Genomic DNA, 21728 nt, shown 5'->3' with positions numbered 1-21728 from the left:
CTGAGCCACTGAGACACCCCTGGGCATTGGCCTTTTAAATCATATGAGAAACTAAAGGGGAGTTACAAACCACATATAGAATAATACTGGATTTTATATTTACCTATGTGTTTTCTTTGACTGGATTTCTTTCTTTGTATGGTTTTGAGTTATTGTCCTAGTGCCCTTTCATTTCAGCCTAAAGGACTCCCTTTAGTATTTCATGTAAGGCAGGTCTACTCGTGATGTACTCCTTCAGCTTTTGTTTCTCTGTAAAGGTCTTAATTTCCCCTTTGTTTTGAAGGATAGTTTTGTTGGATATAGAATATTGGTTGAGAGTCTTTTATTCTTCTACTCAGAATAATTTCAATAGTCCATCTTCAAGTTCACTCCTTTTTTTCTTCTGCTAGCTTGAATCTGCTGTTGATTCCCTGTAGTGAGTTTTCCATTTCAGCTACTATACATTTTAGCTCTAGAATTTTATTTAGTTCTTATATAATATTATGATAATAAATGTATATTAAAATAATATAAATTTAAATAATTTCTCTTTATTAATATTCTTTATTCATTTGTTCATTCTCCTAGTTTCCTTTAGTGTTTTTGTCTATTGTTATTTGTTTTGTTTTGTTTTGGGGGGGAGAGTGAAAGTGTGAGCAAGGGGCAGAGAGAGAGAGAGAGAGAAAATCCCAGGAAGGGTAGAGGGAGGTGGGGGGAGGGAGAGAGAGAGAGAGAAGCAGGGCTCACCTGAAGCAGGGCTTATGTTTTACCTGAATTGGGGCTTGTGTTCACCAGATGTGGGGCTCGAGATCACCCAATGTGGGACTCCCAACTCATGAACTGGAAGAATATGACCTGAACCGAAGTCAGATGCTTAACAACTGAGCCACCCCGGTGGCCCTGCCTATTTTTTTCTTTAGCTCTTTGAGCATATTGAAAACCTTGATTTAAAATATTTGCCTAGTTAAGTCCAACATCTGAACTTCCTTGGTGTGAGATGGCTTCTATAAACTTTTTTTCTGTGAATGAATCATACTTTCTTTATTCTTTTTATACCTTGTGATTTTTTTGTTTAAAACAACATTTTGAATATTACAGTGTGTCAGTCTGGGAATCAGATCGCCCTCCCAGGGTTTGCTGCTGTTGATTATTGAAGACTGTTGTCATCCATTTGTTTATTAACTTTTCCAAACTCTTTTTGCTAAGACTGTATTTCTTGTTGTGTGTGACTACTGAAACTGTTTTATTATCTCAGTAGTCAGTCAGTGACCTGACAGAAATTTCCTTAAATGCCTGGAGTGAAAACACCACCACCACCAGCTTTTTGTAGTTTGGCTCTGAGCTGGGGCACTAGTTCAGTGCTAAACCAACTTGTCTAAAACTCTGCCTCAGCCTTCACCTCCTGATTGCATGGAACCCAAAGATCATCCAAAGGTGCAAGTCTAGGGTCCTCTCAGTTCTTTTCTGAACATGCACTTTCATGCTGGGTTTCCCCAATCACATGATAACCCTTCAGAGTCCTTATTTTCCCATGTAGCTTTCTCCTCATGCTCCTACTTGTCAGGCTTTTAAATCCATCTGCTGCTTATTCCATTCTCCATCTCTTGCTTTAGGTAACCACCAGTAGTATATATGTCTTTAAATACTTTCAACAGATGCTACTTGGAAATCTGCTTCAACCTGAGCGGGCAAAACAAGAGGTCAGACTCAGCATGGGTCCCCTGGGGAACCACTAGACAGGGCAGAATTTACAGCCACAATCTTTTGAGAACAAGGACGCATATATCCTCCCCTGGCACTAACAAGCCACACTAGGAATGTGGGCCACTGTCCCACAGCCACTACCAAACTGGGGAAGAGGGGATGGTAGACAGATAAACAAAAATGCCACGTTTTGTTACTGATATTTAATAGCTGCTTCCTTCATTAAGCACCCCACTGGTTAGACTCCATTGTAAGTTTTATTAGACTCCCGAGTTCTGAAAAAGTTGCTTCTTTCAGTTTTTGCCAGCTTAATGATAGCTTCAGTGGAGGACTGATTCTTGTAACTCTCTACCATGCCATTTCTGTGACATCTCAATATATTTAACTTTTTGAGGAACTGTTGAACTGCTTTCCATAGCAGCTGCACCACTTTGCACTCCCACCAGAAGTGGGAGGGTTTTATTTTTTCCACATCTTTCCCAACGCTTGTTATTTTCTGTTATTGTTCTTTGATTACAGCCATCCCAGTGGATGTAAAAAGATATATCCTTATGGTTTTTATTTGCATTTCTTTAATAACTAAAGATGTCAAGCATCTTTTCATGTGCTTATTGGCCATTTGTATATATTCTTTGGAAAACTTTCCAAATCCTTTCCCCATTTTTTAATTGGATAACTTGTCTAAGATCCATTTTTTAATATATCATTGTCTAGTCTTTTTTCTTACATGGTTATCCTAAAAATCATGTATTAAGAAAACATGTATATAAAGGTATCTACAGTGTCAGAACTTTATACAACATGACGTAATTTTTAAGTACAAGAAGAGGCACTTCTACCTGTGTAAAGATGCATGTTGTATTAGGACTCTTGGTTATAACAGAAACCTAACTCAAACAAGCTTAAGAAAAAAATGGATAGGGGATAATTTATTTGGTAACTGGAAAACTGGGGCAGCGTTATATCCAGGAGATCAGAGATGTCATTAGGACCCTCTCTTCCCCTTTCCCTCAGCTTTGCTTAGCCTCATTCTCTCTTCACTCAGGGGCAGGATAGTCCCTACAGTCTCAAGCTGCCATGGTCCTTATAGGTTTCTATCTAGAAAATGAAAAATGTATTTTTACTAATAACACCAAAAATCTCTGGGATGAAGACAAGTGTGACTTGGTCCACATTCCTATTCCTGAACAGTTACTATGGCCAGGTGGATGAAGTACTCACACCAGGCCCTGCTCATAAGCTCACCATGATGGAAAGGCAGGCTCTACCCTATAGAACAATCTGACTAAATTGAATTCATGTGGAATGGGGGAAGGTGCGATTCCTCAAAGGAGATGCTTCTCTTTTTTTTTAAGCTTTTTTTTTTTTTAATTTTTTTTTCCAACGTTTATTTATTTTTGGGACAGAGAGAGACAGAGCATGAACGGGGGAGGGGCAGAGAGAGAGGGAGACACAGAATCGGAAACAGGCTCCAGGCTCTGAGCCATCAGCCCAGAGCCCGATGCGGGGCTCAAACTCACGGACTGCGAGATCGTGACCTGGCTGAAGTCGGACGCCTAACCGACTGCGCCACCCAGGCGCCCCAAGCTTTCTTTTTTTTTAAATGTTTACCCATTTATTTTTGAGGGGGGGGTGCAGAGACAGAGGGAGAGAGAGAATCCCAAGCAGGCTCCGCGCTGTCAGTGCAGAGCCCAATATGAGGCTCGAACCCACAAATCGTGAGATCATGACCTGACGTGAAAATCAACAGTTGGATGCTTAACTGACTGAGCCACCTAGGCACCCCCAAAGGAAATGCTTCTAAATAGAAAATAAAATGTCCTCAGTAGAGCTGCAAAGATTCAGTGCTGCCTTTACGTTTGTAACCTTTCTTTTAGTGGCTTTTTATCACAATACGGATGCTCAAGTTCTTGTCCCCACAAGATATAATAATTATTGCCCTGTCCTTGGTGGAGGGTGGTGGTGGTAAGAGATTATGAATAAAGATGTTCTAGCTCTGCCTCTTCCAAAAGTCCCAGAGAAGAAGGGGAAAAGCGAATCATTTTGGAGTGGGGAGAGCCTGGAACTTGACTCCTGATTCTCTGATTTTGAGGTTCATAGAGGAACTGAGAAACTCCTCTGTAAAAAGGTAAGCATTTGCATTTTTCTGAATTCATAAGATTAAACTATTTTAGTTTCATTAACATGGTCTCATGACCTGGAAGGACTGTTCTTATATATTGTAAAAAATTACCCACCACACCTTAGATGAGGAAGTTGCTGATGAATATCAGGTCTATAGCAGGCTGACCACCAAGTTTCACTCCTTTTGTTTTCTTCTCAGTTTCCAGCATATAAATACATTTTTCATGCTGCAAATTATTTGGATATAGTTATTTTTATATACTTTGAGATGAAATATACATTTCGAAGTGATATTTGAGAAACCAAATTCATCTTTTTATGGAAAACCACCATTTGAAGCTGTTGTTGATTTCTTCATGAGCATAAATTGAAGGCAACTGTGGTAAAGGATCAGCGGGTCCTTTCCTACAATCTTCAGTCTGAATTAGCGCACAGCTGATGCCACTGAATCACAAAATCTAGCCCACTTAATAACCCTAAGCAGCTAACCACAAGTAGCTGTATACAGGGGGCTCTCCAGGTTCGTGTAATGACAAGTGGAAAACAAAGGAAAAGGTCAGACTTGCTGGTGTGTTTTTAAGAAAGCATTTCAGTCTGTTTTTGTTTTGTGTATATGTTTCTATTTTTTTAAAGTAATATAAATGACAAAGTTTACTGGTTGGAGGAGATATTCAGAATATGGAGTGAGAACACAGGTTATGGGAAATAAAGGTTAAGAAACACAATGATCAAGAGGTAAGACTAATTTTTCATTAACACGCCAGAACTGAATGAAACCTTTCAAGAGTCATCTAGGAACAAAGTTTTTGGTAATGCCTTAAAAGTCAAGCATGTGCTCATATACTTGAACAAATCTACAAAGATATAAAATAAGTGGACTTTATAGTTGTAATCAAAACCCACTGCAGTATGGCAGCCAAGTTTGTATGGTGCTTTACAGTTTACATAACACTTTGCCACATTCTCTCATTTGCCATATATTTAATGATAGACATAATTGTGCTACATACTAATTAAGTTTAATTAGTAAGTTCTTGTGAATGACTGTAATTAGTGGAACTGGTTTGCTGCCAAAGCAAATTTTCAGTTCTCATTTTATTAGTTACCTAGTATTTATAATCAGGATCAGCTTAAGTCATATTCTGGTTTGTATCATACACACTGATCCTCATGAATATTAAGAGAGAAACTCCTGAGTTCTTACTCCTCGGCACTTAAGCTTCCCTTGCTCCAGGGCTTTTGTTGTACCAAAACTTTCAACTCCTACCAGTCCCCTCCTAACTCCACATCTCTTCATTAGCCTTCATCTACCCATTTTTTGAGGGAGACTTGTATATAACATTTAACATTCTTTCACCAATAAATATTTATTGAGCACCGTGTATCAGAGATTGAGCGAGGTGTTGGAAACATACACAGTGGTTGACAAAGCATTCCTGGTCCATGCCCTTATGGAGCTCACAGACTAATGGGTAGACAAAGCCTAGACTGGAGTGGGGAAGGTGGGCAGGAAGTTGTCAGACCTGTTTTACTCTCCCACTAAGCTACCAATGTAGACTTTATCATGAGTCTCCATTTGTCTTTTTTTCCTTGTGTGGTTGAACTCTCAAGCAAGGACAACACAGTTATCATCAATTGTACCCCCTGGGCCCTCCAGCACAGGATATTGTAGGAGAGAGTGCCGGGGGCCAGTAGCCTGGTATTGAGTAGGTGAGGGGAACCTAAAGTTAGGCAGGAATTAGTGAGGAATTAGTGATCTTAAGGAGGCAAGTTCTCAGAAAAGAAATAGCATTTGCAAAGGTCGTGAGGCAGGAAGGAATTTGGCAGGTTTAAGAAGCTCATTTAGTATGGTTGGAGGGAGAAACAGGAGAAATGGCTAGAATTGGAAAGGTGTAGGCCTTAGAGCCAAGTTAAAAACTTTACCTTGAGGGTACTGAGAAGCCATGGAAAAGTTTCAGTGACATTTCCCTGTCTCTTGTAACCCATTATTTACCTGGATAGGTCCTCTTATCTTTACAGAGGTGGTGTGCAGACAGGTGTAGTATCTTTTCAGACTGAAACGCACCGGCAGCATAGCAGAAACCATGCTTAGAAGCAGGGGGTGGAAAGAGCTTGAGAGCTTGAGAGTCTTGGGTCTGTATGATTTGAACAAATCTTTTAACCTCTCCAGGCCACTTTCCTTTTATGTACAATTGATAATGTAGCATTTAAACCCCTCATCAGGCTGTTGTAGGGTCAGGAATAACAGGTACAGTGCCTATGACTGGTATTCCATAGGTGGTAGCTGTCTCTATTTTAACAGTGTTCTCTTGCTAACACAAATTTTACACTCTTCTTTGGGAATAGAATCACAAAATCATATACTGTACTGTCAAATTGTGAAGAAACCCCGAAGGTCTGCCTGTGTATGATGCTTGCATCCCTTCTGCAACGCTGGCGATCAGTTGGTTTGTTGTCCAGCATTATTTATAACATCCAGGGACAGGAAGCTTACTACTGTCTGAAACATGCACTCATGTTTGGATTCTGCAAAAGGGTTCTTTTCTTGGACAGAATCCAAATCTGCTTCCCTGTGACCTCTCTCCAGGGGTCTCAGTAGTGCCCCTAATGCCTTGTCCATGTGACAGCCCTCAGGTGTTTGAGGCCATTATCTTCGCCACCACCTAGAGTTGAAGAGCTTATTTCTTCAGCTTCACAACAACAATAAAAGGGTCAATTCAGGGGCACCTGGGTGACTCAGTCATTTAAGCATCCGACTTTGGCTCAGGTCATGATCTCATGGTTCGTGAGTTCGAGCCCTGCTGTGCTGACAGCTCAGAGTCTGGAGCCTGCTTCAGGTTCTGTGTCTCCCTCTCTCTCTGACTCTACCCTGCTCACACTCTGTCTCTCTCTCTGTCTCTCTCTCTCTCTCTCAAAAATAAATAAACATTAAAAAAAAATTTTAAAGGGTCAATTTATCAAGAAAGACAGCAATCCTAAAGCATACATGTACCTAACAATAGACCTTGAAAACATGAAGTAAAAAGTGTTAGCGATAGATTTTAATTTTTTTTTTCAACGTTTATTTATTTTTGGGACAGAGAGAGACAGAGCATGAACGGGGGAGGGGCAGAGAGAGAGGGAGACACAGAATCAGAAACAGGCTCCAGGCTCTGAGCCATCAGCCCAGAGCCTGACGCGGGGCTCGAACTCACGGACCGCGAGATTGTGACCTGGCTGAAGTCGGACGCTTAACCGACTGCGCCACCCAGGCGCCCCAAACGATAGATTTTAATAAAAATAAAAGGGGCATCTGGCTGGCTCAGTCAGTGGAGCATGCAGTTCTTGATCTCAAGGTTGTGTGTAGACATTACTTAAAAATCTTAAAAAATAATAATAGTAGCTATCATTTACTGAGCACCCACACTATACTTGGTGCTATAGATAAACAGATGAGTCTCAGTCACAAGTAAGTAAGTGTAACACAAGTATACAGATACTGTGACCGGTCTGTGCAGGAAAAAAGTAGGGTGTAATGGTGGAGCACCAAGGGAACAATCATCTTTATGAAAGAGGAACCTGCCTCTTAGATGACACAAACTCTACCCTGACAACGGAATGGGTAATACCTACACTCAACTGGACTTAGCCACGCGTGGTATTTGTTAAAATATCACTTTAGAGGCTTTAGTCACACAAAGTATTCAAAACAGCCACGTCGGTAAAACAAGTGCATTTCTACAAGAAGTGTTCATTTTCCCTGTTAACAGTCTTTATAAAGCCTCTTTTAAAAGAGACAGAATAATAGCAGCCAGGCAAGGAAGAAGAGTGGAATACTGTGATTTACTGTATGTACAAATGGATGGCCAATATTTAGAAAGGAAGAGCTTCAACTAGTCTTTCCTAAGCACTGACATAGAAAAGACAAGGCATACTGTGTTTGTTACAGCCATACAGTACAGGAAGGCCACAGAAGAGAGGAGCAGCAAAGCACTTGCCCCCCAACTCAGTGCAAGTTGTGTGAAAGCAGCATGGTGCTCACACTGCAACACTGGCTTCTTTGTGTGGGGCCCTGTGCTGGATGCGAGGGTAAAGATGACCTCTCTAGGAGGCTGAGGCATGTGTCCAAGGTGATCCAGCACAAAGAGCTACAGGGCCTTGGGAAAGGATTGCTCTGGAAATTCAAAGGATAGATCCTTGGACAAATGAAGCTAACCTTCCTAAAGGAGAATACATACAATGTCTAAGAATAACTACAAGGAAGTGCTCGCTGCCTTCTTTAAGAAGAAATGAATGAGAGAGGCAGAAACACAAGAGTAAATATTGGTGGAGACTAAAACTAATATTTTGCAAATTTGTAAAAGGAAGCCCATCAAGAAAGTTACAAAACTCTAGGGGCGCCTGGGTGGCTCCCCTACCCATCCAACTTCAGCTCAGGTCATGATCTCCTGGTTCGTGAGTTTTGAGCCCCACATCAGGCTCTGTGCTGACAACCTGGAGTCTACTTTGGATTCTGTCTCTCCCTCTCTCTCTGCCCTTCCCCCCCATGTGTACTCTGTCTTTCTCTTAAAAATAAACATTAAAAAAAAAAAAGAAAAAGAAAACTAAGGATCTTGAAATAGTTACCAAAACAAGAAACAATGAAAATGTATAGAAAAGTTTGTTTCAGTGTGCAGCCTTGCACCTTTATAATTCAACAAGGAGGATAAAACAAGTGTTATAAGCAAAAAGTACTGATGGAGGGGCGCCTGGGTGGCGCAGTCGGTTGAGCGTCCGACTTCGGCCAGGTCACAATCTCGCGGTCCGTGAGTTCGAGCCCCGCGTCAGGCTCTGGGCTGACGGCTCAGAGCCTGGAGCCTGTTTCTGATTCTGTGTCTCCCTCTCTCTCTGCCCCTCCCCCGTTCATGCTCTGTCTCTCTCTGTCCCAAAAATAAATAAATGTTAAAAAAAAAAAATTTAAAAAGTACTGATGGAGACAAGTGAAGAAACAGGAGTGTTAAGTGGAAGTTCATAGACACCAGTCCCATTCCATTGCCCAGTTGAGGGAACTCAAGTCCAGAGAGGGTTCTCTGACTCCTGAGACACAAACAGACTCCTCTTACCCAGCAGAGCAGAGCACTGCAGCTGAAGGATAACTTTAGCACAAACTCCCTTTCAGCTGTTTCTGAGCTGACTTGACGAAGCTTACTCCAGAAAAGTCTTAATTTTACCACCTAATACTTCATCGAGGTATTCTTTTCACTGCTGGGGCACTGGCACACAGTAATCAGCTCTCTTTCCTGCCCCTCACTTGCTGAGCTACCTTTTTATTTATTTTTTTAATATTTTATGTTCATTTATTTTTGAGAGAGAGCACAGCAGGGGAGAGGCAGAGAGACAGGGAGACACAGAATCTGAAGCAGGCTCCAGGCTCCGAGCTGTCAGTACAAAACCCGATGCAGAACTCAAACTCAAGAACCATGAAATCATGACCCGAGCTGAAGTCGGACGTTTAATTGAGCCACCCAGGTGGCCCTCTGAGCTACCTTTTTAAAAAAATAAGTTCTAGGGGCGCCTGGGTGGCGCAGTCGGTTGAGCGTCCGACTTCAGCCAGGTCACGATCTCGCGGTCCGTGAGTTCGAGCCCCGCGTCAGGCTCTGGGCTGATGGCTCAGAGCCTGGAGCCTGTTTCCGATTCTGTGTCTCCCTCTCTCTCTGCCCCTCCCCCGTTCATGCTCTGTCTCTCTCTGTCCCAAAAATAAATAAATAAAAAAACGTTGAAAAAAAATTTTTTTAAAAAAAAATAAGTTCAAGCATTGTTATTGAGAAATTGCTCACACACCATAAAGTTCACCCTTCTAATGTATACAATTCATTGATTTTTAGTATATTCATGAGGTTGTGCACCTATCACCACCAATTCCAGGTCATTTTTATCTCCCCATAAGATCTCATACCCATTAGCAGATATGCCCAACTGTTCCACCCCAAACCACTAGCAACCACTAATCCACTTTCCGTCTTTATGGATTTTCCTATTCTGGACATTTTATACAAATAGAATCATACAACATGTGGTGTTATGTGTCTGGCTTCTTTAGCATGTTTTTACGGTTCATCCATGTTGTAGCGTGCATCAGTACTTCATTCCTTTTTATGGCTGAATCATATTCTATCACAGATATACCACATTGTTTATCCATTTATCAACTGATGGACTTTTGGCTATTGTGAATAGCAGTACGATGAACATTCATGTACAACTTTTTGTGCGGACACGTGCTTTGCTTTCATTTCTCTTGGGCATATACCTAGGATTGCAGTTGCTGAGTCATATGGTAATTGTCTAACCTTTTGAGGAATTGCCAGAATGTTTCTCATAAGGCTGCACTATTTTACATTCTCATCAACAGCATATGAGGAATCCAATTCTGACACATCCTCCCTAATACTTGTTATTACTCCTCTTTTTTATTATAGCCATTCTAATAGGTCTAAAATGATATTTCATTGTGATCCTGATTTTCATTTCTCTAATGACTAATGATGTTGAGCATCTTTTCGTGTGCTTGTTGGCCATTTGTGTATCTTCTTTAGAAAAATATCTATTCAAATTCTTTGCCCATTTTAAAATTGGGTTGTCTCCTTTTATTTATTTATTTATTTATTTAACATTTATTTATTTTTGAGACAGAGAGAGACAGAGCATGAACAGGGGAGGGGCAGAGAGAGAGGGAGACACAGAATCCGAAACAGGCTCCAAGGCTCTGAGCTGTCAGCACAGAGCCCCAAGCGGGGCTCAAACTCACGGACCGCGAGACCATGACCTGAGCCGAAGTCGGACGCTTAACCGACCAAGCCACCCAGGCGCCTCTGTCTCTTTTTTTTTAATTTATTTATTTAGAGGGAGAGTATGAGCAGGGGAGGGGCACAGAGAGAGGGAAAGAGAAAATCCCAATCAGGCTCCGTGCTGTCAGCACAGAGCCCTATGCAGGGCTCGAACTCACAAATCACAAGATCATGACCTGAGCCAAAACCAACAGTCAGACACTCAACTGACTGAGGCACCCAGGCACCCCAAATCAGGTTGTCTTTTTATTGCTGAGTTGTGAGAGTCCTTTATATATTCTGATTATTAGATCATTATCAGATACATGTTTGCAAATATTTACTCCCATTCTCTGTGGATTTTCTTGAAGTGTCCTTTGAGGTGCTGCTGGGCTACTTTTAACAAATACTAAAACACCTCAAAACAAAATTAGGAATATGTAATTAGTGTCTGAATTATAGCTTTAAATTTATAAGCATTATAAAGCCCAACTGGCTCAGTAGGAAGAGCATGCAACTTTTGATCTTGGGATTGTGAGTTAGAGCCCCACATTAGTTGTAGAGATTACTTTAAAATCTTAAAAATAAGCATTATAATGTCATAAGCAAAAGTTGTTGTTTTTAAGTTTATTTAGAGAGTGTGAGTAGGGGAGGGGCAGAGAGAAAGGGAGAGAGAGAATCCCAAGGAGGTTCCTCACTGTCAGTGCAGAGCCCAATGCAGGGCTCCGTCTCACCACCCTGGGATAATGACCTGAGCTGAAATCAAGAGTCAGTCCTTTAACCGACTCAGCCACCCAGGCGCCCCTCACAAGCAAGCTATTGCAGCCATACCGGTTTTGAGGCTTCCAAACGAATCTTGAGTTCATGATGAGATCCATCATAATGATAGCTATCACTTTTATAGCAGTTATGTGCTAAGCACTGTTTGGGCACTTTCCATGTATTAACCTACTTAAGTTTCCACAACAATCCTATGAGGTAGAGATTTGTCATTATACTCATTGTACAAATAAAACGGATGCAGAAGGAACTTAAGTAATTTGCCTGAAGCCAGAGAGTAAATAGCAGAGATGCTCCCCAGATTCCGTTGCTCTTAACCATCTGCGAGACTGTCAAGACTGAATTAAAACATTTTAAAGAATGCCTGACCCCTCACTTTAAGGAAATAATAGTGTTTTCATGGCGTCTACACTCTGGATAGTTTTCCTCTTGTACCAAGCCAAAAACTAGTGCCACCCTTCCAGGCGTCTTCATTTCTATCTTCCTTTCCAGTCTGGCTTCAAGTCCCTCTATTTTCTCCACCGGCCGGAGGCTTTAGTTTGGGAAGTAACCGTCTCCCAGGTGGAGTTGTTCTAAATTTCTGACGGCCAATAGGCGCCGAGGCGCCTCGGATCCAGCCCAATGAGGCTCAAAGCTGAGCCATGGGAGGGGCCAGCGAAGGGGGCGGGAACGGAGCCCCCCCCTAGGTGGTGCCTACTGTGTGCGGCGCCAGCTTCCCTGCGCGGAGCCATGAGCTGGACCTGCCCGCGTTGCCAGCAACCCGTTTTCTTCGGTGAGGTCCGGGCTGAGGAGGGAGGGGGAGATGGGACGTCCCCTGAGAACGCGAGGAACTGGCGACCGTGTGGTCTCAGACCCCCTTTCCGCCTCTCGGGAGCAGGGCACCCCGGCGGGTTTGAACTGGCCTCCCGGGGACACTCCTCGTAGTCTCTAGGAAGCAGGGCGGGCGGGGCTGAGGAGGGGAATGGGGGCGTCCGCTGCTAGGCCTGGCTCCCCCGCAGCCCGGTTCCACCTTGTCCCCCACAGCGGAGAAGGTGAGCTCCCTGGGCAAGAACTGGCATCGCTTCTGCCTGAAATGTGAACGCTGCCACAGCGTCCTGTCCCCAGGAGGGCATGCAGAGGTGAGGCCTGGCCAGGGCGCACAGCCCTCTGTCTGTCCCTGTTCTCCAAGCACCAGTCCCCAGTTTCCGCTCAGGAAGCTCACCGAAGGCAACCTCAGCAGTCAGCTACCAAGACCATCTACCCGGAGGGCCCCACACCAGCCAGGACTTGGGACGCCTGAGTTGTGCTGGTGGACCCGGTGCCTTTTGATGGGGAGGGGAGAGAAGCAATGCTGTTTTCTGGCCAGCTCTTGCCCTTTCTCCTGTCCACAGTGGCAATTCTAGCATGCCAGCTTACCCTCCACCCCTCCCAGCCTCACCAGCCCCACCACGCAAGTGGACAGATACACCTGGCAACCGGACTTGAGGGAAGGCCTGTAGGACACAGGAGAACCCCCCCCCACACACACCTCCTTTAGCCCTGAGCAACCCTCTTTCCTCTGCTTGTGCCTAGCACAACGGGAGGCCGTATTGCCACAAGCCATGCTATGGGGCTCTCTTCGGACCCAGGGGTAAGTACCAGCCTAGAAGAGGCCAGGGGACAGCAGGACCCCTGCTTGGCTGGGAGCTGGAGACTCAAGGCTGACTGCCCCTGTTTTCTCTGCAGGGGTGAACATTGGTGGTGTGGGCTCCTACCTCTACAACTCCCCCACTCCCACCCCTGCCAGCACCACACCCCTCAGCCCCAGCAGCTTTAGCCCCCCCAGGCCCAGGACTGGCCTCCCCCAGGGCAAGAAAAGTAAGTGAAGTTGGGCCCCAGCTACTCCTCATCCTTAGGCTGGAACAAAGGGCAGGACCAGGTGGCAGTCTCCCACCTAGTCCTCTGCTTCACATTCCTACAACTTTGTGGCAAAGTCTTCTTTTGTCCATGGCACTTTGGCGGGGGAGAGGGGGGTTCCCTTATGTCAGCTGCTGAGTTAAGAGGTAAATTGGGTAGATGGCATTATCATCCCCATTTTACAGGTGAGGAAAACAAAGTGTGTAGAGAGCAAAGTGTGTGGCTTGTGCAGTCACACAGCTAGTCAGAGGCAAACCTGACCTGGAATTCGGGCCTCTCTCAGGCCAAGGCCATGGAAAGGATGACCTAGGAGCGAGGGGTCATTGAGACAGGGCCAGCCCCTCATATTCTTCCACTTCTCCCCTCTCCCTGTTCCTCCCTCCCATCCCCTAGAGTGGGCAATGACACCATGCTCCCCAACACCTGACACCCATGCCCTGGCCAGCTCCTGTATCAGCTCAGGTTTCCTGAGGATTGAGTTGCTGACAGGGTTGGGATGGTGGGCACCTGAGCCCCTGGGAGGAGAAGGAAGTAGGTGGTCCCTCCTGCAGATAGGGATGGGGCAGGATGAGGGGCTACAGGAAACAGCTCTGTCCAAGAAAGCAGACTCATGGCCACCTGGGTGGGGGGCTCTGGGATGAGCATGGCTTTTGGAAGAAGCCATGTGCGCGGGCCAGTGCTGGTGGGCCCTGCTTAGGCATGGCCCCCACCTCAGCCCTAGCCAGGGCCTCTTCCCCTTAAAGGCCATCCCCACATGAAGACATTCACTGGAGAGACTTCACTGTGCCCTGGCTGCGAAGAACCTGTCTATTTTGGTAAGCGATAATGGAAAGCTTGGGGAGGGGGGCAGAGGATGGGCATCAAAGTGTAGGGAGGTGGTGCAAAGTAGGCAGGTCTCCCTGCCCTGCCCCTAGAACTACCAAATGTCTCCACCACCAGCTGAGAAGGTGATGTCTTTGGGCAGAAATTGGCACCGACCCTGTCTGAGGTGCCAGCGCTGCCGGAAGACCCTAACTGCTGGGAGTCATGCTGAGGTGAACAGGGTAGGGATGGGTGGTTGTGTTGGGAGGAGGGAGGCTGGAGATGGGAAGAGAGCCAAGCTGAGATGGCTCTCTTTCTCTTTATGTCCCAGCATGACGGCGTCCCCTACTGCCACATCCCCTGCTACGGCTACCTGTTTGGCCCCAAAGGTGGGCAGCCACACCCCAGACAGTGGGCCTAAAGTATGGCATGTAGGTCTGTGGGGATGTGTGGGCAAATTTCCCTGTGGTCAAACACACCCCAGACCCCTCCCAATTCCTTTCATCCCTCAGCCCAACACCCCCCAGCACCAGGGCCCTTGGTAATGGGGCTCTCTCTCTCAGGTGTGAACATTGGTGATGTGGGCTGCTACATCTATGACCCTGTGGAGATAAAATCCAAATGAGATGCTCACAGGAGAGGTCACTCTAACTCGGACCTCACCCATTCCCTCCATGGTCCTACTGGAAGCTACAGAATTCTTCAGTCCCAGAGGGGGAAGGTGGGCTTCAGGTGGCCTGGGCCTAGGCTCTACGGTAGACCAGGGGGTCTAGACATTCTCTGCCAATTCCTGCCTTTCCCATTTCTATCTGGTCAGGGGAACTAGGCTACCACATTTTAAAGGGTAGCCTCCTGGCCTTCCCAATCCCTTTCCCTAGCAAATTCTATAACTTCAAGGTACTTATAAAATGTGTTGATTTTGGCTTCTCCAATAAAATGTTGGCTCCCATGCCTTCAACTCTTCTTTGGGCATAAGGCCTAATCAATGGGTTGGAGGATGGGAAGTGTAGGGAGGGGGGATGCATTACCCTGCAAACTACCGGGAGGTATAGGGCTGGCCATGGGAACAAAGAGCTCTGTTCTCCTGGAACCCTGGTCCTGCACAGTTCCCAGCACCATGCAGTGAGTGGACAGCATGCCCACCAGCTCTGTTGGTGCCAGAAGTTATCATAGGGCAATTCCTTCTTTAGCACCATCTGTAGGAGAAACACATTATTCAACATCTCATTTGAGCATGACAACAGACAGATCCTGTGGTGAGGTCTGCTAAGAGGCTTCATTATCCGTTTGAGAGATGAACAGACTGAAGCCCAGAGAGGGAAACCCACATGCCCAAGGTCACACAGCAAATCAGTGGCAAAGTTGGGATTAGAACCCAGGGCCAGACTCTGGCTTCCCATCCAGGGCTCATCCCACAGCTGCTCACTGCTGCCTCAAACCCACGGGACACCTTTATTTACAGAATAAGAGGGGTACCAGAATTGTCCAGCAGCCCACTGCATTCTAGGAAGCTGGACGCTAAACAGTCAAGGCTGGATGAGCACAGAGAAGGGGGAACTGGTGGCAACTCCAGCCCTGGGCAGGGGACTTGATGCCCGTAGCCCCAGCCACAGGGCTTGCCCTTCTAATCTTCCAGCCCCTGCTGCAGAACTTCTGTAGAGAGCTTGCCCCTGATACCACTCAGTTCTGGATCTGCTTCATGGGCATCTCTTCCTCCTGAAGCCTAGACAGGGCACTGGGGAAGAAGGAGTCATGAGCAATGGTGGGATTTAGCCCCTGGGCCTACCATCCAAGCCTGCCTCATCACGGCTGGCCTATGCCTCTCCTCAGCTGCTGGTAAACAAACATGTATACTTCTGCCAGTGATTCGCACACATGCTTGTATGCATCTCTGATGTGCAGGCATACGTGAAGGGGTGCACACATCCACCTCTTCCTGGACAATCTTGGACATCTGTGTACACACACATATATGGACTTGTGTACTTTTACACATGCAGTTTGCATACCTCAGGCCATACACCCATGCACGCTTGCACATATGCACCAGATACACAATGTGCACACAGGTCTTCTCTGAATCCTACCTAAGGTGTCAGGTACCTGGGCACCCATTCCCACATGCATGTGCTCACACAGACACAAATAGTTCTGTGCACACACCTCCTCTCCACATCCTGGATGGTCTCTGGCAGCTGTGCTTGCTTCGTCTCTGGTAGCAGGAGGGCAGTGCAGGCAGCCAGCAAGGCGATCCCCCCATAAGTGAGCATGGGTAGTGACAGCCATACTCCATCCAGCAAGGCTGCCAGTGGAGCCAAAGAGCCCCCCAGCCGGCCCACCAGTGCAGTCAGCCCCATTCCTGTCTGTCTGTTCAGAAAGAGGATAGGGGAAGGTAGGTGTTCACACCTACTTAGGGTCATGCCTCACAGGGCTCCCCCATCCTGGGCTGGCAAGCCCTGGTGTCCCCTTCTCCCCAGACGGCTAAGAAAGCTAAGGCTTCTTTCAGGTGGTCTTCCCACCTGTCCCCAGGCTAGGGACCCTCATTCTGAGAGTAGGGTGATGTGGAAGGAAGAGGGACAGCAGCTCCTACAGACCCTGTCATGTTGGTAGAGGAGGAGCAAGGCTTTCTAAGCATACCCAGTTACCGACAAGTCTCCCCACCTGCCAATAGCTAGCTGAAAGGGCCCCAGGCATTACTTTCAGAGACAACCCCATAAGGCAGCTCTGCCTGGGCTGTGGTAAATGGGAGGGAGGTACAGATGGCGCCTTTTGTGACTGTTTTATTTTAAAGGAGCCCCAGAGAAGTGTGACCTCACTCAGGGTCACTTAGTAAAGATAAAATGTTCTGCCTTCTCCCAGACTTAAGCAAACGCAGACGGCTCTGATTAGCTCTGTATTCTGGGTGTGGTATAAGGAATGGGTGGGAGGAACTGGGCTGCAGTGTGTGTGTGTGTGTGTGTGTGTGTGTGTGTGTGTGTGCGCGCGCGCGCGCGCGCGTGGCGGGGAAGGGGGGGTTGGTAAAGAGAAGTGATTACAAGCCCTCCCCCCCCCCCATGGGTTGTCAGGCTCCCCTCACCTGAGCACGGTAGGGTACAACTCCGATGTGAACAGATAGGCTGTGGTGAAGGCAGCTTCACAAAAACCTTTTCCCATCACTGCTAAGGCGGTGCTCCAAGACCCCATCTCTAGAGGAAAAGGGGTTCAGGCAGTGAGCGGGTCTTGTGCGAGACCGAGAACTCCCAGGGTGGGAGGTTGCCCAAATGGAGGGCTTTGAGTGGGGGCCTCCGGGAAAGGGCAGGAGCTCTGGGCCAGGAGGCGGGGCCTCCGATGAGTGGGCGGGGCCTCCGGGTGAGGCTCACCCGAGGTCACCAGCAGTCTGGCACCAAAAGCAAGGGCGGCACCCAGCAGCGTTCCTGCTTGCGTGAGACGGCGTCCTGCGTGGCGCACCGACAGGTAGACCAGCAGCTTGGAGGGCACCTCCACGGCCCCGAACAGCAGCTGCGTTTGGTACACGTTCAGCCCCAGCCCCGACACGTCCAGGCTCAGGCCATAATAGGAGAAGTTTACTCCAAACCTGAAAGGGGTCGCAATGCACTCAGGGGCCCTCCTCTTCATCCCCCTTGTCCTGTCTTCCTAGGGAGCCTTGGCCTTTTAGAGGGACCACCTCCCCCGCCTCCAGAGCCTACTGCCCACCACCATCCCTGTCCTCATAATCCCCACGGAGTATGCAGCACGTGCCAGTGGCCAAAGCGTCTTTACCTAATCTTCACAGCAACCTTGTGAGGTAGGAACTAACAGCATCCTGTTTTGCAGAAGGGGCTCTGAGGCTTGGGGTTAAGTGACCTGTCCAAGATCTCACAGGAAGTGGCAGCACCTGAATTTGAGCCCTGCTTCTGATGCCTGCTCCATCTTGTGATCTTCCAGTGTCCCATCTCCCCAGAGGCTGGTCCTCCTGCCCTGCACGGTTACAGTCCCTCCAACTCACACTCAGCATCATTCTGGAGTCTGCCTCTCTGTCCACCCATCCCCCGCTCCTCACCACATCACCATGCAGCATAGCGAGATATGTCGGAGCCTTGGGGTCCGGAATAGGTCTAGGTACGAGGGTCTGCGGACCACTTGCTCTCTGGCGGCCACTTTGCTCAGGGCCTGGTGGGAGAGGAGGAGAGTTTGTGACATCAGAGTTGGCTGTGCTTAGCTAGGCACACTGATCTCTCTGGGTCTCTGTTCCTCCTCCCTTCTCCAATAGTGGGGGTGGGGATGCACGTGCAGGCTGAGTCGGGTGGGCTCCGAGTCAAGGGTGTGGCCCACCAGAGGCAGGTAGGACATCCCAATGAGTTTGGAAACTCTCCACTGGGGGTCAGGAGCTTTTCCTGCACATACAGTGGGCCCCAGGAAGGGGACGCTTGACACGGGACGGCCACACACACACACACACACACACACGTGCGCGTCCCCACACACATGGACTTGCATGTGCTCACACACACACATTCACTCTCACCTCCCGGCTCAGGCTGTCCTCACCCACAGGCCGCCCATTGATCCTGGCACAGCGGAGTAGGTACCTGTGGGCCTCCTCCACACGGCCCTGGGTCAGAAGCCAGCGTGCAGACTCAGGCACCCACCTGGGGGACAGCAGGAGGCCCTTCAGGCAGAGTTAGCACCCACAGTCACATCTCCCTCCTGGACACACCATAGCCTGTCAGCCTCCAGGCTCTTGCTCATGCAGTCCCCTCAACCTGCAATGTGCTCTCCTTCTCAAACCCTCCTCACCTGACAAACTTTTATTCATCCTTTAAAGCCCAACTTAAAATCCACCCTGCCACACTTCCTTGCCCAGGCTTAGTTCCTCCACAGCCTGGGATTCCCTTCTCTGTTCAACTGGATTGGTCTCATTCTCATTCCCCAGCGTCAGCCACCCACTTCTCCCATAAGTGACAGGAGGGCATAGGATGAAGGAGAGACCGACATACAGAAATCCCCAAGGGGCATCAAAAGCCAATTCATTTTTGGAAGACAATGAAATGCCCACCCTGCCTGGCTTCCTATTGTCCTGCTTGGACTCCCTACCCCTATGCTGGCCCTGTCTCTCCATCCCTGTCTCTCTTGTGACCCCCATGTCCATCTCTATCTGTCCCCCTGAATCTGCCCCTCAGTCCTGGTCTCTGCCACTTGCTATCTCTCACTGGTTCTGTTTCTGTCTCTCCACTGTCTCTCAATATGTTACTGTGTGTTTCTCTGCTTCTCATGCCCACTGCCATCTTCTTTGTACTGGTCTGTCTCTCTTTCTCTCTTTTTCTGTTTCTCGGTCACTGACTTTTTCTTTCTTTTCATATCTCAGTCACTCTGTATTCTAATCTCAGCCTCTGATTAACTCTATCTCTGGCTTCCTCTATCTCCCACTCCCAAGCTGCCCACAGTCCTCACCAGAGGCTGAGGATCCCTGGGGCACAAGGCAGAGTGACAGCCAGCAGAAGCCATCGCCAGTCCCGTATCAGGTACCCGACCAGTGCCAACAGCGTCACACCCCCTGTCCAGAAGGTGCTGCTCAGGACACCTGCCACGGTGCGGTGTTCCACGTCCAGCCATTCCAGTTCTGGGCCCAGGGCAGGGGCCAGAGACAGGAAGACAGTTAGCAAGGGCCAGATGAGTTCAGTCTCACCCTTGACAACTGCCTCCCTCCAGTCTTCTGGGCCCTGCCCGTCCTTTGCCTGCCTCACCCAGTGGCATCACGATGATGGTGAAGCCAGCCAGAGCTGTGCCAGTGAGGGTGCGGGTGATGACAAACATGATGTAACTGACTGAGGCTGCAGACACCAGGCCTAGCACCAGGGAACTCACATAGGCCACCAGCAGTAGACGGCGCCGCCCAAACCTGCACAGGGGTCATGCAGAGTCAGTTCCCTGTAGAGGGGAGGTCCCACGACAGAGGTAGACTAGGCCCATACCCCAACCAGTGGGAGAGGGTGCCCCAGCCCGCTCCCTTATTGGCCCCCACTGCACCCCACCTGTCAGACAGGTATCCGAAGGCCACAGCCCCCACAAGCACACCAGCAAAGAAGAAGGTGGACGTGGCTTTGTTCAGGCCTTTCTGCTCACACACGAGGTCCCACTGCAGGGACAGACAGGGAGGGGCCTCTCATGGGCACAGGCCCTGTCCAGGTAGCACCAACCCCCCCACCTCCAGACTCTCGGCCTCCTGAGGTCAACTGTTCCATATTGGTACCTCCGTGTCAGATAATAAACCCTCAACTATTCACTCCAATTTGAGGGGTAAGAGACTTTGCCCTTCCCCAATTCTGTAGCCTCAACTTCTTTCTGTGGAGGGTCTTGACCTTGACAACAGGTCCGCTCCTCTCTAGAGAGACTCTGCCCCATCTGCACTCACCTCTAGGTAGATTAAGTAAATCCCAGACCTGGGCCCAAAAGAAAGGGAAAGAAGGAGGCCTCTATTGTGTCTCCTTCTCCTACTGCAGAACACCTTTCTCAACTCTCCCCCAACTCCCTAGAGCCATCTTAGCCCTTACCTGCCTTAATCACCTCCTAATTAATAATAGCAGCTCTGGTGTATGGGCTCCTTACTACAAGCCAGGAACTAAGCTCAGTGCTTTAAATTCATAGACACCATCTACAGATAGGTAAACTGAGATTAGGTAAGGTAAGGTAACAGGTCTAATGCCCACACAGTAATTAATCACCCAGGGCAGTGGCAGGCCCATCCCATTCATGTGTCCCCCAATCTCCTGCTCAGGTACCTCGGTTGCAATGGTGGAGGAGAACTCCGAGCGGTCGTACTCCCAGCCCTGAGGACAGGGCATTGTGGAAGGCTCACCCTCCAGCTGCCCAGGGCTCTGCCCCGCTCCCCATAATGTGGTGTTGGGGAGGGCCTGGGAGTGATTGAAGTAGAGGCAGGAGCTGAGGGTGCCATCGGGCTCCCGGGGCAGGTGGGCCTCCAGCCAAGCGTCCTGGTGGCTGAAGTTGGCAGGGGCACCAGGGAGGGCACAGCGGTGGGCAGGTACGGCAGCCAGGAAGATGGGCAGGAGAAAGTTCATGGGCAGCAGCACTCGGGGCAGGGCCAGCAGTGCCACATTCCACAGTTGGAAAGGCCCAAAGCCTCCCACCTGATCTAGCAGCTCTTCAAATCTCATGCCGCCCACCCACCCACTGACCAGTCTCAGTGCGGGCTTCCTCTGTAGCGTTCAGTGCAGCACAGTCCACCCACCACTTGGACCTTTGGACTCTGGAGGCGGGAGCAAGTAGACTGATGAGCAGAAGTTTACCATCAGAATCCAGCCCTCAGGGGCTGGGCCAGGACTGAGCCCTCCCTGGTCACCAGGTCTCCAGGGATCCCCGCCTATTTGGCCCAGTGCCTGGGTGAGGGGCCGTCCATTCAGAGGTCACCGACTCCATGGCTCTGGGACTTACATATTGGTGCTCAGGGGTAGCCTCCAGTTGCCATGATGGGGTAGCTAGGTGTGCAGGAAGTGAGCCCCTAGCCCCAGGATCAACTGAGCTCCAAGAGTCCTTAAGAGGAGGAGTCCCCTGGAGCCTGATGGCAACTCTCCAGGAATGCCCTTTGTCCTGTGAAGATTTAGGTCAGCCTTATGTATTGAAGCCACAGCTTGGCTGGACCCTCAGGATTCAAGACTGAGAGCTAGGCCCTAACCAGGTTGAAGA

The 21728-nt window shown here is 48.4% G+C and overlaps 3 protein-coding genes across 6 annotated transcripts in view; 2 read left to right on the top strand and 1 right to left on the bottom strand.

Annotated features, from left to right (window-relative positions):
- ZNF318 (zinc finger protein 318) overlaps nucleotides 1–4406 on the top strand; it is a 44141-nt gene extending 39735 nt beyond the window's left edge. Inside the window, exon 9 of the mRNA XM_040473585.1 lies at nucleotides 3696–4406. The gene's annotated coding sequence lies outside the window, so the exon portion shown is untranslated. The remainder of the gene's footprint in view (nucleotides 1–3695) is intronic.
- Nucleotides 4407–11335: 6929 nt separating this feature from the next.
- On the top strand, nucleotides 11336–15011 carry CRIP3 (cysteine rich protein 3). Of its 4 annotated transcripts, none has more exons than XM_040473588.1 (8): nucleotides 11356–12144; nucleotides 12396–12490; nucleotides 12924–12981; nucleotides 13077–13208; nucleotides 13991–14062; nucleotides 14187–14290; nucleotides 14380–14437; nucleotides 14612–15010. In XM_040473588.1, exons 1-8 carry the CDS (start codon nucleotides 11994–11996, stop codon nucleotides 14671–14673), a joined length of 732 nt encoding a protein of 243 aa, XP_040329522.1. In that variant the 5' UTR covers nucleotides 11356–11993; the 3' UTR covers nucleotides 14674–15010. The 4 variants fall into 4 exon arrangements, with proteins under 4 accessions (XP_040329524.1, XP_040329525.1, XP_040329522.1 ...); XM_040473589.1 differs by having other exon boundaries at nucleotides 11364–12144; nucleotides 14187–14281; XM_040473590.1 differs by lacking the exon at nucleotides 13077–13208 and having other exon boundaries at nucleotides 11336–12144.
- Nucleotides 15012–15305: 294 nt separating this feature from the next.
- On the bottom strand, nucleotides 15306–21340 carry SLC22A7 (solute carrier family 22 member 7). The gene is made up of 10 exons (XM_040473587.1): nucleotides 20807–21340; nucleotides 20060–20163; nucleotides 19772–19926; nucleotides 19479–19647; nucleotides 18553–18676; nucleotides 18088–18197; nucleotides 17408–17622; nucleotides 17125–17233; nucleotides 16212–16415; nucleotides 15306–15783 (listed from the first exon to the last, which is right to left on the bottom strand). Exons 1-10 carry the CDS (start codon nucleotides 21197–21199, stop codon nucleotides 15729–15731), a joined length of 1638 nt encoding a protein of 545 aa, XP_040329521.1. The 5' UTR covers nucleotides 21200–21340; the 3' UTR covers nucleotides 15306–15728.
- Nucleotides 21341–21728: the final 388 nt, after the last annotated feature.

This window comes from Herpailurus yagouaroundi, unplaced genomic scaffold, assembly GCF_014898765.1.
Source record: "Herpailurus yagouaroundi ecotype Mexico unplaced genomic scaffold, PumYag 139, whole genome shotgun sequence".
NCBI classification, from domain to species: Eukaryota; Metazoa; Chordata; class Mammalia; order Carnivora; family Felidae; genus Herpailurus; species Herpailurus yagouaroundi.
Note: the sequence above shows the minus strand (reverse complement) of the source record. Positions and strands in the feature narration are given on the sequence as shown.

What these genes read in the sequence shown, in the direction of transcription:
- SLC22A7 (XM_040473587.1), bottom strand. Translation starts at nt 21,199, where the DNA reads ATGAGATTTGAAGAGCTGCTAGATCAGGTGGGAGGCTTTGGGCCTTTC. An exon ending in CCTCCACCATTGCAACCGAG is followed by an intron (nt 20,164 to 20,806) that starts GTACCTGAGCAG and finishes CTGTCCCTGCAG; the next exon opens with TGGGACCTCGTGTGTGAGCA. An exon ending in CCAGGGATCCTCAGCCTCTG is followed by an intron (nt 18,677 to 19,478) that starts GTGAGGACTGTG and finishes GCTGTCCCCCAG; the next exon opens with GTGGGTGCCTGAGTCTGCAC.
- CRIP3 (XM_040473588.1), top strand. Translation starts at nt 11,994, where the DNA reads ATGAGGCTCAAAGCTGAGCCATGGGAGGGGCCAGCGAAGGGGGCGGGA. An exon ending in CCAGCAACCCGTTTTCTTCG is followed by an intron (nt 12,145 to 12,395) that starts GTGAGGTCCGGG and finishes TGTCCCCCACAG; the next exon opens with CGGAGAAGGTGAGCTCCCTG. An exon ending in CCCCAGGAGGGCATGCAGAG is followed by an intron (nt 12,491 to 12,923) that starts GTGAGGCCTGGC and finishes GCTTGTGCCTAG; the next exon opens with CACAACGGGAGGCCGTATTG.